Source organism: Vombatus ursinus, unplaced genomic scaffold (assembly GCF_900497805.2).
Source record: "Vombatus ursinus unplaced genomic scaffold, bare-nosed wombat genome assembly UNPS02010461.1, whole genome shotgun sequence".
NCBI classification, from domain to species: Eukaryota; Metazoa; Chordata; class Mammalia; order Diprotodontia; family Vombatidae; genus Vombatus; species Vombatus ursinus.
This window is the reverse complement of record NW_020950239.1, coordinates 392,499-406,813: the sequence shown is the minus strand read 5'-3', so window position 1 is coordinate 406,813 and position 14,315 is coordinate 392,499. Positions and strand designations below refer to the sequence as shown.

Genomic DNA, 14,315 nt, shown 5'->3' with positions numbered 1-14,315 from the left:
ACCGAATCCCAAAGATTCTTCCTTTCTGGTAGCTTTCAGTTCTGTTCTTGCTGGCACCATACCCAGACCCTTATCATTACCACTTTGATTCTGAAAGTAGGAGGACATTGTTAGAGGGAATGTTCAGGACAGTACATAGACTGGTCTATGTGGGAAGGTGGGTTTGTGTTCAGAGAGGTAGAATAGATTAAGTTGTATAAATGAACTTATCAGAGTATAGAAAACTTTGAATGGCAGGCAGAGGAATGTAAAATATAAGCAATGAGAAATTAGTTATTTAAATTGCTGAAAATAATGCCTTGATGTTCTAAGCGCAGAATTGGGGCTTTTAGCACCAGTTGTCAGTTGTATCATGCTGTCATGGGAAGGCAATTGTGCTTATCTTTTCACTCTACAGCTTAAGTAATGTGGTGTACTGGTGAAAATGCTGAACTTTTAGTCAAAAAGAACTGAGTTCAGATCTTGCCTCTAACGTTTGCTAGTTGTGTGGCCTTGGGCAAGTCACTTATCTTCCCCTAGCCTCAGCTTCCTTATCTGTAAAATGAGAGTGTTGACCTCAGTTACCTCCAGATCTCCTTCCTTTCTAATTCTCTGTATGATCCCAAGCACAGACGAGGTCAAGGAGAGAGTTGATAGCCTAATTATTTTCTCATCACATCAGGGTTGTGCTGGTACCTATAAAATGTCAAAGGAAACCAGGGAAAGCCTCTGGTGTTTTCAGTCGATCATCTTTGGGGAGTCTGTAGGAGGATATTAAACAGGAGTTACACTGCATGAGAATGGGTGGTTGTGCTGTGATTTACACCATTGGAAGGAAGGAATACCCGCATCAGTCAGACCACGGAGCCACTGAAGTACAGAACAAAGTTATGAGCACAACTTCTGAAGAGTTCCGACCATTAGTGAATGGTGAGATCACGTGAGCTGCACAGAATTTCTGCAGGGTGGGGATGGGACAGAATGGAGAAGTCAAATGCTGGCTTGGTAGGAAAGGTAAGGTTAGAAAAAGAAGAAAATGTGATTATTGATTGGTGGTACCATAGACTGAAAATATGAGGACGGAAGGTAGAGCAGGTTTTGGAGAAAAAAATAAACTTGATTTTGGAAATGGAAGTTTCCAGATTGATGGAGATGTTCTATCTCCTTTACCATATGACAAGTTCTGTGCTGAGGACTAAAGATACAGATTAAAAATTCAGCCTCTGCTCTCAAGGAGTGAACGCTGTGATGAGGGAGAGCACATGTATAGAAAGGTTCAGCTTTAGAAGGGTTGGAAAGACTTGGAGGTCAGAGAATATGACAGGGGCCGAGGATCCTTAGAGTGCTTTGGCAGGTCATAATGGCAATTCCTTGGGGAGACGGAGAGTTTGGTGCCAACAGCAAAGTCTGGTGGCAGCGGCGGCGGCCATGATGGCCGTGATGGCCAGCCAGCATTTATATAGCACTTTAAGGTTATTGTCTCATTTGGTTCTCAGAACAGCTCTGTGAGGTAGGTGCTATTATTTTTACAGGTGAGGGAAATGAGGTTAAGTGACTTTCGCAGAGTCACAGAGACATCTAAATATCTGAGGCAGGAATTGAAGTTTTCTGGGCCTCAAGCCCCACCTCTCTGCATTGCACCGCCTAGCTTCCATGGGATCCTTCACTTCACTGGAAGGATTGTATTTGCTGATCCTCTGCTCCTCTAAGCAGCGTGAGAATCTCTATTGACTCTGCAGGCTTCCAGCCTGGAGGGGCCCAGCCTAGCAGCCCTGGGAAGAGGGCCAGAAGGTCTAAGTGGAGTGAAGGTTCTTCCTTTTCCCAAGCAGGGCCAGGGACTGGGGCAAGGGGAGTATCTGTGTCCAGGCAGCAGGGGTGAGAGGAAAGGGGGACGTTGGTAAGGACATGGAAGGGAGGAGGAGGGGAGAAGAAAGTACTCAGTAGAAATGGAAACATGTAAACTGCCAATTTTCCTGTCTGTCCAATCATTCTCTATTTTCTGTTTGTTCAGTTCTTCACTTTCTGAAATGTATTACTCTGCATCCATGGAGTCTGATTCCATTTGCTTGGGGTCTTCTTCAGTTAACATTTGAATTTTAATATTATATCCAACATGTTCTGTCATCTATTGAAGCTCAATGTTGTCTCCAAACTTTGTTTTCGTTTTAGTTGGAAGGAGCAGGCTCTGAAAGTCAAACAGGTATTTTGAGTAAAGGCTCTGCTCAATTTCCCCTCCCCTGAATTATTACGCTAGCTTCCTAATTGACATCTCCACGCCAGTCGGGCCTTCACACTGCCAAAGCAATCTTCCTCTAGCTTGCACAAGTGTGGCTGGCCCTGGCTCCGAATCTCCAGATGCTCCCGATTGCTTCAGCTTGGCCTTTAAAGCTCTTTGCAGTTCAGCTTCAGGTTTATCTCACAGTATTCCCCTTCACACACTCTACTAAGTGCCATCTAAACTGGCTTGCTGTTCCCTGAACTTGGCGTTCTGGCTTTCCACTTGTACCCAGGTCTTATTGTCCATTCTCTGGTGAGAGTTGTTTGCCTACCTTCTTTTTCTCCATAATGGTTCGGTTTAAAACCCCACACGTAAAGTTTACCAGCATTAGGGGGATTCTCTGGCAGTGTGTGAGCTCTCCCCACTGCATCTCCTCTTTGGAACTGGCATTTGGGTCTGTTGCCTTAGGCTCCTGCCAGATTTTCTCCCTGTTGCTGTCTTTTCCAGAAAAATTCTGCAATTTCTGAATTGCCTCAGGCATATCCTTCTGGAAGCCTTTGGCCTTTAACCTCTCCTCGCTGCCCCCAGCTGTCCATCCTTATTGTCTCCATCTCCTGAAAACTAAATTTCCTCTTTCTTATGCCTCTTCGCATGCCTTCATCTCTGCCTAGTGTTTTATGGTCTGAGGGTTTCTTTTAGAGAGGATTTGACACCCTTGGGATTTTTGCACTTAACATTAGGGAGAGCCTTTACTCAAACCTGTTAGACTTCCCGAGACTGCTCCCTCCAACTAAAATGATAACAAAGTTTGGAGACAACATGAAGCTTCAATAGATGGCAGAACATGTTGGATATAATATTAAAATTCAAATTGTTAATTGAAAAAGACCCCAAACATATGGAATCAGACTCAATGAAGACAGAGTAGTAAATTTCATTTAGAAAGTAAAGAATTACACATAAACAAAATAGAGAATGATTGGATAGGTAGAAAAACATAAATTGCCAATTTTCCTGTTTCCGTTGAGTGCTGATAAAACCCTGAAGGCACAATTAAAGTGAGAGAGAAGAAAATCTGGATAGGCATCAGAGAAGAGCTATTTATGTGATTGATGGGCTGGAAAGTATTTAAGATAAACTTCAAAAAAAAAAAACAGATTGATCATCACAAAGGAGAGGATGCTGAAGGATAACTTTATGATCATCTTTAAATATACAAAGGATGAGCTATACTCGTGTTACAAAAGCCAGCTTACTGGGGACTGGAAAGCTGAGTGGTTGGAATTCCAAGTGTAAACTGCCCTTTCAAGACTTGATAGTGAAGGAAAGAGAGAAATGGCTCAGCCAGATTAGGAGAAGACTTTTTTTTTTTCCTTAAGTTAGATGTAGAGAAGGAGCCAGTGAAGAGGTAAAGATGGAAGGTGTTACACAGAAGGGTTAATGAGGACAGATCTCAGAAGAGGGAGCTGGTAATGGGATGAATGAATGAAGAAGCATACATTAAGCTAAGTGCCTGCAATGTTGTTAGCGCTAGGGGGATATAAATAGAAAGGCCGGAGAGTCACAAACAGATGAAAGGATTAACCTTGGCTAGGAGGATGACATCCTTCTCCAAAAACAGGAGGAAAGTCCTAAGGTGAATTTGGTAATGGAGGGGAGTTAAACGAGTTCACAGAGACGTGAAACTGCTAATTCACACAGGTGTGAAACATCTAGTACTAATTGGGTTAGAACCCATTGCAGTAGACCCTCTTGGCAGCTGGAATTTCACCTGGTGTGACCTAAGAAGACTGAAAGGTTCTTCCCACATAGGCTAACTTCTTTCTCCAAAGCAATGAAATCACCCTCAACTGCTGATGTCATTGCCCAGTTGACCAAATTGTAAAAGCTAAATATGTGAGCATTCTGAGTTCCTTAGGTTTGATAGAATTCCTTGTTTTAGAAATCACCACATCTTTCTTGACCAGTTGTACCATCATGGTAAATGTGAAGACCAGTGCTTGCGGTGCTGCTGTGTCCAACTTATTCTCAGTTCTGTCCTGACTGAGGAAGCTTTCGTTTGTTAAAGATTATGTGGTCTCACGTTCTAATCTTGAGACTTAACTACTTGATTGCCTTGAGGTCTGGCCCAAGAACATTTGGCCTTGACAGCAAGATTAGTTTGGAATAATCTCATGCCTGACAGAGTTGAAATGAGAAAAGTCAGTCCTGGGGTGGAGGAGCCACTACGGATTCGATGGCCTGATAATGAGAACCTGGAGCCCTGTGACCACTGGAGCTTGTGGCTGTATGGAATATACCCCATCACTGGGACAGGGAAGGACCTTTCACTGATCTGTGGGATTAGCCTGCTAGGTGGTTGAGGAGGTTGAGGAGGCGGTGGAACAATTTATGAATTTAATAATTACAGAGTAAAAGGGGGCATGATCGGCCCTTGGGGTGTGTTATAACCTTTTGGAAACGGGGGTGAAATATTTTGATATTAGCACTATTAGGGAAGAGAATAGAAGCAAGTGTGAGGATGAAAACTTCCAATTCATCTGGGTGGTAAGAAAGCCTTGGGCTTACTTTTCTACTCCCCCGCCCCCCAGGGTTCAGTAAAGTAAACAAGCATTTATTAAGGGCTTGTTGTTTGCCATTCACTATGCTAAGCATGGGGGATACAAGGAAAGGAAAACAAAATAAAAACACCAGTCCCTGCTCTCCAGGAACTTGCTGTCTAACGGGGAGATAACATGCAAAAAAAAAAATGTACAAACAAGATCTATCCTGTTTAAATTGGGGATAATAGCAAGATGATTTCCTTCGTGGGGGGGGGGAGGAGGGCGGTCAGGAAGTGGTGGGCTTCCTGAAGAACGTTGGCTTTGTTTCAGCTGAATCGTGAAAGGAGCCGGAAGGCAAAAAAGTGAGGGGGAAGAGTTCTGGGCTTGGAAATCAGCCAGTGAAAAGAAATAATGGGGAAGATGAGATGTCCACTTGTGTGTAAGGAACAGGAAAAAAGCCAGAGTCACTGGATCATATAGTATGTGGAGAGGAGTAAGGTGTAAGAAGACTGGAAAGGTAGGAAGGTTCTAAGTTGTGAAGGGCTTTCCATGCCTAACAACATTGTACATTTGATTCTAGAGGTGACAGGAAGCCGCTGGAGTTAATGAGGAGGCAGGTGATTTAGCGGATGCTTTGGAGCAGGGAGAGGCCAATTAAGAGGCTGTTGTAATAGTCCAAGTATGAGATGATAGAGCCCGTACAGTGTGGTGGCAGTGAGAGGGGACCTAGATGAGAGACACTGTGAGGCTAGAAACAAGAGTTGACAACAAGTTGTGTGTGTGGAATGAGTGTGAGAGGAATCAAGCGAGACGCCGAAGTCGGGAGTCTGCTTGACTGGGAGGGTGGCAGTGCTCTCGACAGCAGTAGGGAAATTTGGAAGAAGGGAAGGTTTGGGGTATAGAATAATGAGTTCGGTTTTAGACGTGTCTATGAGTCATCTAATTTGAGATGTCCAAAAGGCAATTTGGTGATATGAGACTGTGATTCAGGAGAGAGGTTAGATTTGTGAATCATATACATAATTAAACCCATAGGAGCTGATGAAATCACTGAGAGACTTGTATAGAGAAAGAAGAAAAGAGAGCCTAGGATGGAGCCTTAAGGGGGATACCCACAGTTAGTGTACTTGACCAGGGTGAAGTTCCAGCAGAATTGACTGATAGTTCTGGTGGCTTGACTCTATACGGCCCTAAATGGAATATCCATACGCTATGACTGGCCTTCCGGGTGGAAACCTCACCTTGTATCATTAGGCTTTAGCCAAGGGCTCCCCTCCACCCCATCACACCAACAAAGGGACGTATTTGTACAGAAACATTTGTAGCAGCTCTTTTTGGTAAATTGGAAATTGAAGGGATGATCATTAATTGGAGAATGGCTGAATGAGTTGCAATGATTGTGATGGAATACTGTTGTGCTATAAGAAATGAGGAGCAGGCAGACTTCAGAAAAACCTGGAAAGACTTACTTGTATGAACTTATAATGCTGAGTGAAGTGAGCAGAACCAGGAGCACATTTTATACAATAACAGCAATATTGTAAGGATGATTAGCTGTGAAAGACTTAGCTACTCTGATCAAAACAATGACCCAAGACAGTTTCAAAGGACCCATGATGAAAAATGCTATCCACTTACAGAGTAGTGATAAACTCTCAATGCAGATTGAAGCATATGTTTTTAACTTTATTTTTTTAGTTTTTTTTATCTGTGTTTTCTTTTGCAACACAGTCAATATGGAAATGGACTTTGCATGACTTCACATGTATAATTAATATCAAATTGCTTGCCTTTTCAAGGAAGCAGGAGGGAGGGAGATAATTTGAAACTCAAAAATTAAAAAAAAATTAATGTTAATTTTTTTACTTGTAATTGGGAAATATTTAATAAAATAGAAATATATTTTTAAAAAGGACTTAAGTGGTCCAAGGAACTAAGACTCCAACTGTTGAAATAACTTCCTAAGTCATAAAAACCAAATTCATGAGCAGTCAGGGCTTCTGAACCTTAATCCACTTCGCGTTGCTGTAGAATTCAGCATGCCCTTCTGACCAGGTGTGCCATTATGGCAAATATAGAGGTGCTGTGCCATGCTGTTCTTGAACAAACTTTTTTACATTAAAGATTTTATGGTTTGAGACTGCGCTCATGCCACCAGACTGGTTTGAGCCAACCCTGGCACAGAACACCTTGATTTTGACAGTTACCTTTTTTATCATTTATCTCTGTTTTTGTGTGGAGTGTATGTGTATGTATACTTACATGTGTGTATGTGTATATGTATGTATATATTATATATATGCATATATAATTGATGTAATTATAAATAATATACCATTTCATGAAGCAGGTCCTCAAAGAGTCTCTGCTAAGCACTAGTTTTAGTAATAACAATTCACATTTATATAGCACCTTAAAGGTTCCAAAATTGCAAGTGCCATTGTCCTCCTTTTACAGATGGAGAAAATGAGTCTTTGGCGGATGAGATGAATTTTCCAAGATCGATAGCAACTGACAAGTGTGTAAGGCAGAATATTCTAGTTCAGTTAGTACTTGCCATTTCTTGAACTTAGTGTAAATTGCAGTATGTATTTAAAAGTATTAAAACTGCATTTCTTTTGAAAATTATTTTCTAATTCAAGCTCTTCAAATATAGGATCTTAGATTATTGGATTGGATAGGGATATATTGAATTGGTAGATCCTAGAATTTTGGATTGGTATTGGAAGTGGATATAGTGGTCATTTTCTCTGTTCTTACATCTTGTTCTACACTGATTGTCCTCTTTATTATGTTGAATTAGTTGAATTTTATTGTTGAAATGTTTTTTTCTGGAAATATGAAATACTTATTTTAGCTAGAAAGCAAATCTTTGTATAAAGTATTCATTCTTAAAACTTATTTTCTTCATTTTATAATTTATTTCATGCTAATAATTATATAGGATTAACTTTGCATTAATTGAATGATAAGTATGAACAAAAAAAGCTGATAGGCATATGTCATGTCTTTTATAGGTGTGTTCTCCTTCCTCTTTTGGGAATGAAGCCACCCCAGCAGAGTCTGTATCTGCTTGTGGATTCTGTGGATGAAGGTTGTAATATTGCTGAAGGTGAACAGACTTCGGGCTTATCTGGGACTGTGGCAGAGCTGTTAGCTGGTCACCATGAATTCTTTCCACCTTGGCTGCTACTTCTCTGCTCTGCTCGCAAACAGAGTAAGGCTGTTACCAAAATGTTTACAGGTGAGTAAACATATTTTGATTTATACTTGTCATATGTGTTATATAATTTCTTAATAATTTGAATTCAGAATATTAACGCTGATTTATTGTATATTTTATTGATACCAAAATCGTCCTCTGGTGCCTCTCCTGGCATGTAAAAGTGACCTTGGACTCCTGAAGACTATGAATAGAACAGAAGCTTTGCTAGATCTTACCAGGGTGGAGGAGTTTCAAGTACCCATCTCGGGATGGGCTGGGTGTCTTTTGACCAAGTGCTAACCTGGCTAAATTGCTAGGGTGTTATTACCAGTTTGGCCACAGAGCAGCATGGTGTAGGGGAAAGAGCACTGGGATTGAAGTCAAGACTGGTTTTAATCCTCCAGCTTAATTTTACTATCCCTGTGACCTTAGGCGAGTCGCTGCCCCATTTTGGGCCTCTCTTTCCTCATTTATCAAATGAGGAGGTTGGAGGAGATCATCTCTCAGGTCCTTTTCAACTATAAATATATATTCTCAAGTAACGAAGGATGAATGTTTGTCCTCAACTTTTGAAGATGATGACAGAGGAGTTTGTCATTTGCATTGATTGAGAGATTATGAACTCACAAAGTTGTAGTCCCTTAAAAGTAATAACAATTTTTATGTGAAATGAGTATATATGTACTTACTGGTATGTGTCAGTAAGTGTTGATGATAACCCACAGAGAATGCCTCTTTCATAGAAGCAAGTTCAGAAATGGTCTGCTAATCAGGCTATAATCAGCCGTCATTTCTATCTCATTCAGCTTTTAGCTATACCAGAGAAACAAGACGAAATCAGCAAATATTTGTTGAATGGCTGCTATATGCAAAGCCTTACTGTGCTGTCAAGGATATAGAATTCTAAGACAAAAGCCCCTCAGTCTAGTTGGGTATAGAAGGTATAAACTTATGAAAAATTTAACAGTTGAAGATTTCAGTAAAACCTTACTAATTCGTCATGCATTCCTTTGTGGATTTTGAGTAGTTAGACTAATCATTAGACTGTGAGCCCTCTGAGATCAAGGGCTAGTTTTTTGTTTTGTTTTTCTTTTTGCCCTTTTTTTGGTGTCTGCAACACTTAGAATAACCTGGCATATAGTAGGCACTTAGTAAGTTCGTGTTGACTGACTGATGAGGGCAGGAAATCACATTGTATAATTTGTTTGTAATACCTTCCAAAGCAGTCAGTCAATCAGTCGGTCAATAAACATTTATTAAGTGCCTTCTGTGTAGCAGGCACTATGCTAAGCGATATATGAAGCAAATTTAATAATGTTCATTGGCTGCTGTTCCCAGGGAAAGCTCTAACTGTTCTTTGACATACGAGATCATGTAAGTTGAATGGGACCTTAGAAATCATCTAGCCCAACCTCCTCATTAGGAAACTTGACCTTTGAAGTGGAAATGACTTGGCCAAAGTCATATTAGCATGAAGAATCTGTATTTTAACACAGGTCTTTTGATCCCAAGTTCAGTGATGTTTTCATCTAGGAAAAGCTCTTTCATAAAATTACCATCTTTCTACAGCACGCATTCCTGTTTAAAACAAACAAACAAACAAACAACACTAGAAAGCACAGGAATAAGTGGAGCTTTCATTGATATGAAAAGTTGTTTAAAACCAAGTGCCATCATTGTCTGCAATGGGGATAAATGAGAGGCCTGCTAAATAGGTCAGGAGTAAAATCAAGGATGTTCATTTTCATTATTATTATTTAGTATAGTGCTAGGAATTCCAGTTATAGCAAAATAGAAGAGAAGGCAATTTAGGGAATAAGTATAGGAGAAGAGGAAGTAAATTGATCTCAACTCTGTGCAAATGATATGATAGTTTACTTAGAGAATCCTAGAAGGTAAACTGAAAAACTAATTAAAATAATTAACATCTTGAGCAAAGTTGCAGACAGTAAAATAAGTCCACACATCGTAAACATTTCCATATATTAACAACAAAATGCAGTAGGAAGAGATAGAAAGGAAAATTCCATTTGAAGTAACAGCAGATAGTATCATGGGAATCCTCCTGCCAAGACTCACACAAGAATTGTATCAAGACAATTACAAAACACTCTACATTAATAGCATTTAAATAATTGGAGAAATATTGATTGCTTATGGCCAGGCCAAACCAATATAATAGCATGAATACATTTTGCCAGTCAGACTACTGAAGGATTATTTTGTAGAGCCAGAAAAAATTGTAAGAGAATTCATCTAGAGGAACAAAAGCTTAAGACTATCAAGAGATTTAATGGGAAAAAAAGTGGGACAGAAGGGGCCTCACAGTGCCATACCTCCAGCTGTAGTGCAGAGCTGTGATCATCAAAATAGTTTGGTACTGGGTAAGAAAGAGAGGACTTGATCAGATTAGTTACACAATATACAGAAGCAAATGAACATTATAGCTTTGTGGAATATCTCACCTTTTGGAGTTAGACTCATTTTTCACCAAAAATGTTGAGAAAACTGGAAAGCAATCTGGCAGAAACAAGGTATAAACTAGCATCTCACACCATGTACCAAGACATCCTCCAGACGTGTACATTAATTAGATGTAAAGGGTGGCATCATAAAACAGACAAAAAAGAGCACTGAAGAAATTACCTTTTCAGATCTGTGGATAGGGGAAGTGTTCGTGACCTAACAAGATAGAAAGGTTCAGAGGAAGTAAAGTGAATATTTTTGATTACATAAAATTATGCAGACAAACAATACCATTTTAGTTAAAATTAGAAGCAGGAAATTTAGGGGGGGAATCTTTGTACCAAGTTTCTCTAATGTTTCATTTCTAAGATTTTACATGAAATTGATTCAAATTTATAAGAATAAGAGGTATTCTACAATTAATAAATGGTCAAGGGATAAGAATAGCAGTTTTTAAAAGAAAAAATTTAAAACTATCAACAGCTATATGAAAAATGCTTCAGATCACTGATAATTAATGAAATGCAAGTTAAGGCAACTCTGAGATTGCACCTCATACTCATCAGATTGTCAGGGATAATAAAAGGGAAAATGACAAATGCTGGTGGAGCTATGCTCCCACAAGGAGCAGGGGGTGGAGGGGGGGAAGGGGGGAGGGGGCAGGTACCAGCAACTAGCTACAGGTTATCATAGGTACATGGATGCACTGCTGGTGGAACTGTGAACTGGCCCAGCCATTCTGGAAAGGAATTTGTAATTATGCCCCTAAGCTAATTAAACTGTGCATATTCTTAGACCCAGCATTACTGCTACTGGTTCTGTGCCACAGAGAGTTCAAAGAAAGAGGAAAAAGATCTATGTGGTGGCAAAGAATTGGAAACTGAAGGCATGCCCATCAATTGGGGAATGGCTGAGCAAATTATGGTTTATAAATGTGGTAGAATACTGTTATGAGGTAAGAAGTGATGAAAGGGAGGATTCACAGAAGCCTGACAAGACTTGTATGAACAGAGTGAAATGAACTTAGATTCACAGTGAAATAGACAGAATCAGGAGAGTAATTTATCCAATGACCACAGTCTTATACAGACAAACAACTTTGAAAGACTTAGGAACTCTCATCACCACAATGACCAGCCACAGTTCCAGAGGCCTTATGATGAAACATGCTGCCTTGCCTCCAGCTGGAGAGCTGGTAGACTCAGGAGTGCAGTTTGAATATTGTTTGTTTTGTTTGTTTTCTGGCATGGCCAAAATGGAATTTGTTACATTTGCGGCCGGTTTTATTTATTTCTTTCTTCTTGGTGGAGATGGGATGGAATTTGAAACTGAAAATAAAATTGAATTGGGAAAAAAAAAGAGAAACTCATTATCTGAGTGGCACCTATTCAAACTTAAACCCCACTCCTTGTCCTCCCCGCCCCAAACACTTACTAAGAGTTGTCTAGGAGAGCTCACATGCCAAGGGGCATAAAGTTTACTCTCGACCAAGGATTCCTGGCTCTGGAGTCTGGTGCCAGTGGTTGTTCCCTCTTTATGTACATTTTACTTGTTCAAGTTGAGTGGTTGAGTAGTACTGTGCAAAGATATTTGGGGCGATGTAGTAAACCAAAAATAATGGCTTATTATCCCGTATCCATTTGCTTCTGACAAGCAGTAGTCATTCTTACCATTAGTATGTGCTTTCATTTGTTTATCTTTCCAAGAGTGAACCTTGAATAGACTTTGTATTCTTCTCTTAATCACTAAAACGACAGTATTATCATCGTACAATTTACAATTGGGTAACAAAATGAACAGTAGTGTTCTCTGGCCCAGCTATTCTCTGATAAGATATGGAGAATAATTCATTATACCTTTCCAGAACTATGTCATTGTCTCTGTCCCTCTGTCTCTCTCTTCTCCTCTCCTCTCCTCTCCTCTTCCTCTCCTCTTCCTCTCCTCTTCCTCTCTTTCTCTCTCTGTCTCTCTCGCTTTCTTCCTGAGACTTTCCAAGTCCTATTTTGTAATCTAACCAAAAGCCTGAATTCAAATCCCACTTAGGCTATTCACTGTTTATGTGAATTTAGACTAGACATTTAACCTCTCTGGACTTGGTTTTAGTCATCGTTAAAGGGAGGAATTAGGTCTTTGATTAATCAACAAGGATCTTTAAGTGCCTGCTGTCTGTGTACCAGGAGCAGTGCAAGCCTAGTGCGTGTGCCAAGAACAAAATAAAGTCGTCCTTGTCCTCAGGGGAAACAACATATACACATATAAGTTATGAATACAGGATAATTGGGGGGAGAGGCACTAGCAGCTAGATGCAGGGAATCAGGAAAGGCTTCATGTAGGAGATGGTGTTTTAGGTGAGCTTTAAAGGAAACTAGGAGTTTGTTGGGGTGGGAGATGAGGAGGAGGTGCATTTTGGCTTTGGTGCAGTCTGCAGAGGAATAGAAATGAGATGAAATATTGTGTATGAGGAACAAACAGCAAGAAGACAAGTTTGGCTGAGGTGTTGACCATGTGAAGGGGAATAATTTCTAACAAGGCAGAAAGATAGGTTGGAGCCAGATTGTGAAGGGCCTTGATTGCCAAACAGAGACAATTGTATTTGACTCTAGAGGTAATAAGTGGGGGGCCACTGGAATTTATTGAGCAGGGAAGTGACATAGTCATATCTGTATTCTAGGAACATTAATTGGACAGGGAGACGAATCGGGGAATTGTAGCAGTATCTATGTGAGAGGTAACGTGGGCCTGGTTGTGCAAAAGGAGAAAATGTTAGAGATGTGGTGGGTCAAACAGGACTTAATGACTGATAGTAAACATGGTGAGAGAAGCTGAGAACTTGGCTCTGACTCTGAGCATGCCAGTCTCTGCCTGTAGGATCTCCATTTTTACATGTCCAGTAGGCACTGATGATGATGATGGGCACTGGAGGTCAGTGAAGAGCAGCTGGATGCACAGAGCTGAGAGCCATCTCCTGGAGATAAACGAGTCTGTGGGAACTGAGGAGTTCCCTGAAAGAGGCTGTAAAGAGAGTGGAGAAAAGGCCCAGGGTAGATAGAGCCTTAAGTTGCACTCACAGTTAGGGTGTGGGCTATGGAGGATGATGACGACATCAGGGCAGGTATTGGTGGTGGTGCAGCAAAAGAGACTTGAAAAGAAGTGGAGAGACAGATTGGAGTCAGGTAGGAAGAAACTTGAGCCAGGAAGACCGACCTGCAAGCTCTTGAGGGTGTTGAGGGTCTGGACCAGGGTGTTGGCAGTGTCTGGAGGAGAGAAGAGGGAGTATGTGGGAGATTTGATGAAAGTCAAGCCTGCAGGACTTCTCTGATGTTTGGATATGTGGACAGTGAGAGAGAGTGAGGATTAAGGATGACATGTGCCCTGGGAGGCCATGTGACTGGGAGAATGGTGGGATTCTCAACAATAGTAGGGAAGTTAGGAAGATGGGAAGGTTTGAGCGGAAAGATAATGATTTCTCTTTTAGACTTGTTAAGTTTAAGACGTCCCAGAGATGATGATTGAGTTCATGAAGCCTGATCAGCTCCCCAGGTGAAATACCACAGAGGGAGAAGAGAAGAACATCCACCTTTAGTAGGTAAGGCTTTGGATGAAGATACATCAAAGGACACTGAGCAGTGGACTGATGGGGAGGAGGAGAAACAGGATATGAAAATCTAGTGAGAAGAAAATATCAAAGGATTTAGCCCGTCAAATTCTGGAGGTGGCTATGGCACTGAGCAATATAAGCATGGGAGAAACAGCCAGGCCAGACAAATATGGGAAAACTTTATAGTAGAAGTAACTGTTTTGAAGGCATTGAAGAGTTTATTTTTTTCAAAATATCTGATAGAAGGAAGATACTGAATGATAGGGAAAAAACCAAAACCACAACAAAACCAGATGGTATCCTTTC

At 40.6% G+C, this 14,315-nt stretch overlaps 1 protein-coding gene across 1 annotated transcript in view; it reads left to right on the top strand.

The window, feature by feature from the left end:
- Positions 1-14,315, top strand: part of ANKRD50 (ankyrin repeat domain 50) — a 65,411-nt gene that overhangs the window by 24,599 nt on the left and 26,497 nt on the right. Inside the window, exon 2 of the mRNA XM_027854526.1 lies at positions 7,758-7,984. Within this exon, the coding sequence (XP_027710327.1) occupies positions 7,758-7,984 (227 nt within the window). The remainder of the gene's footprint in view (positions 1-7,757; positions 7,985-14,315) is intronic.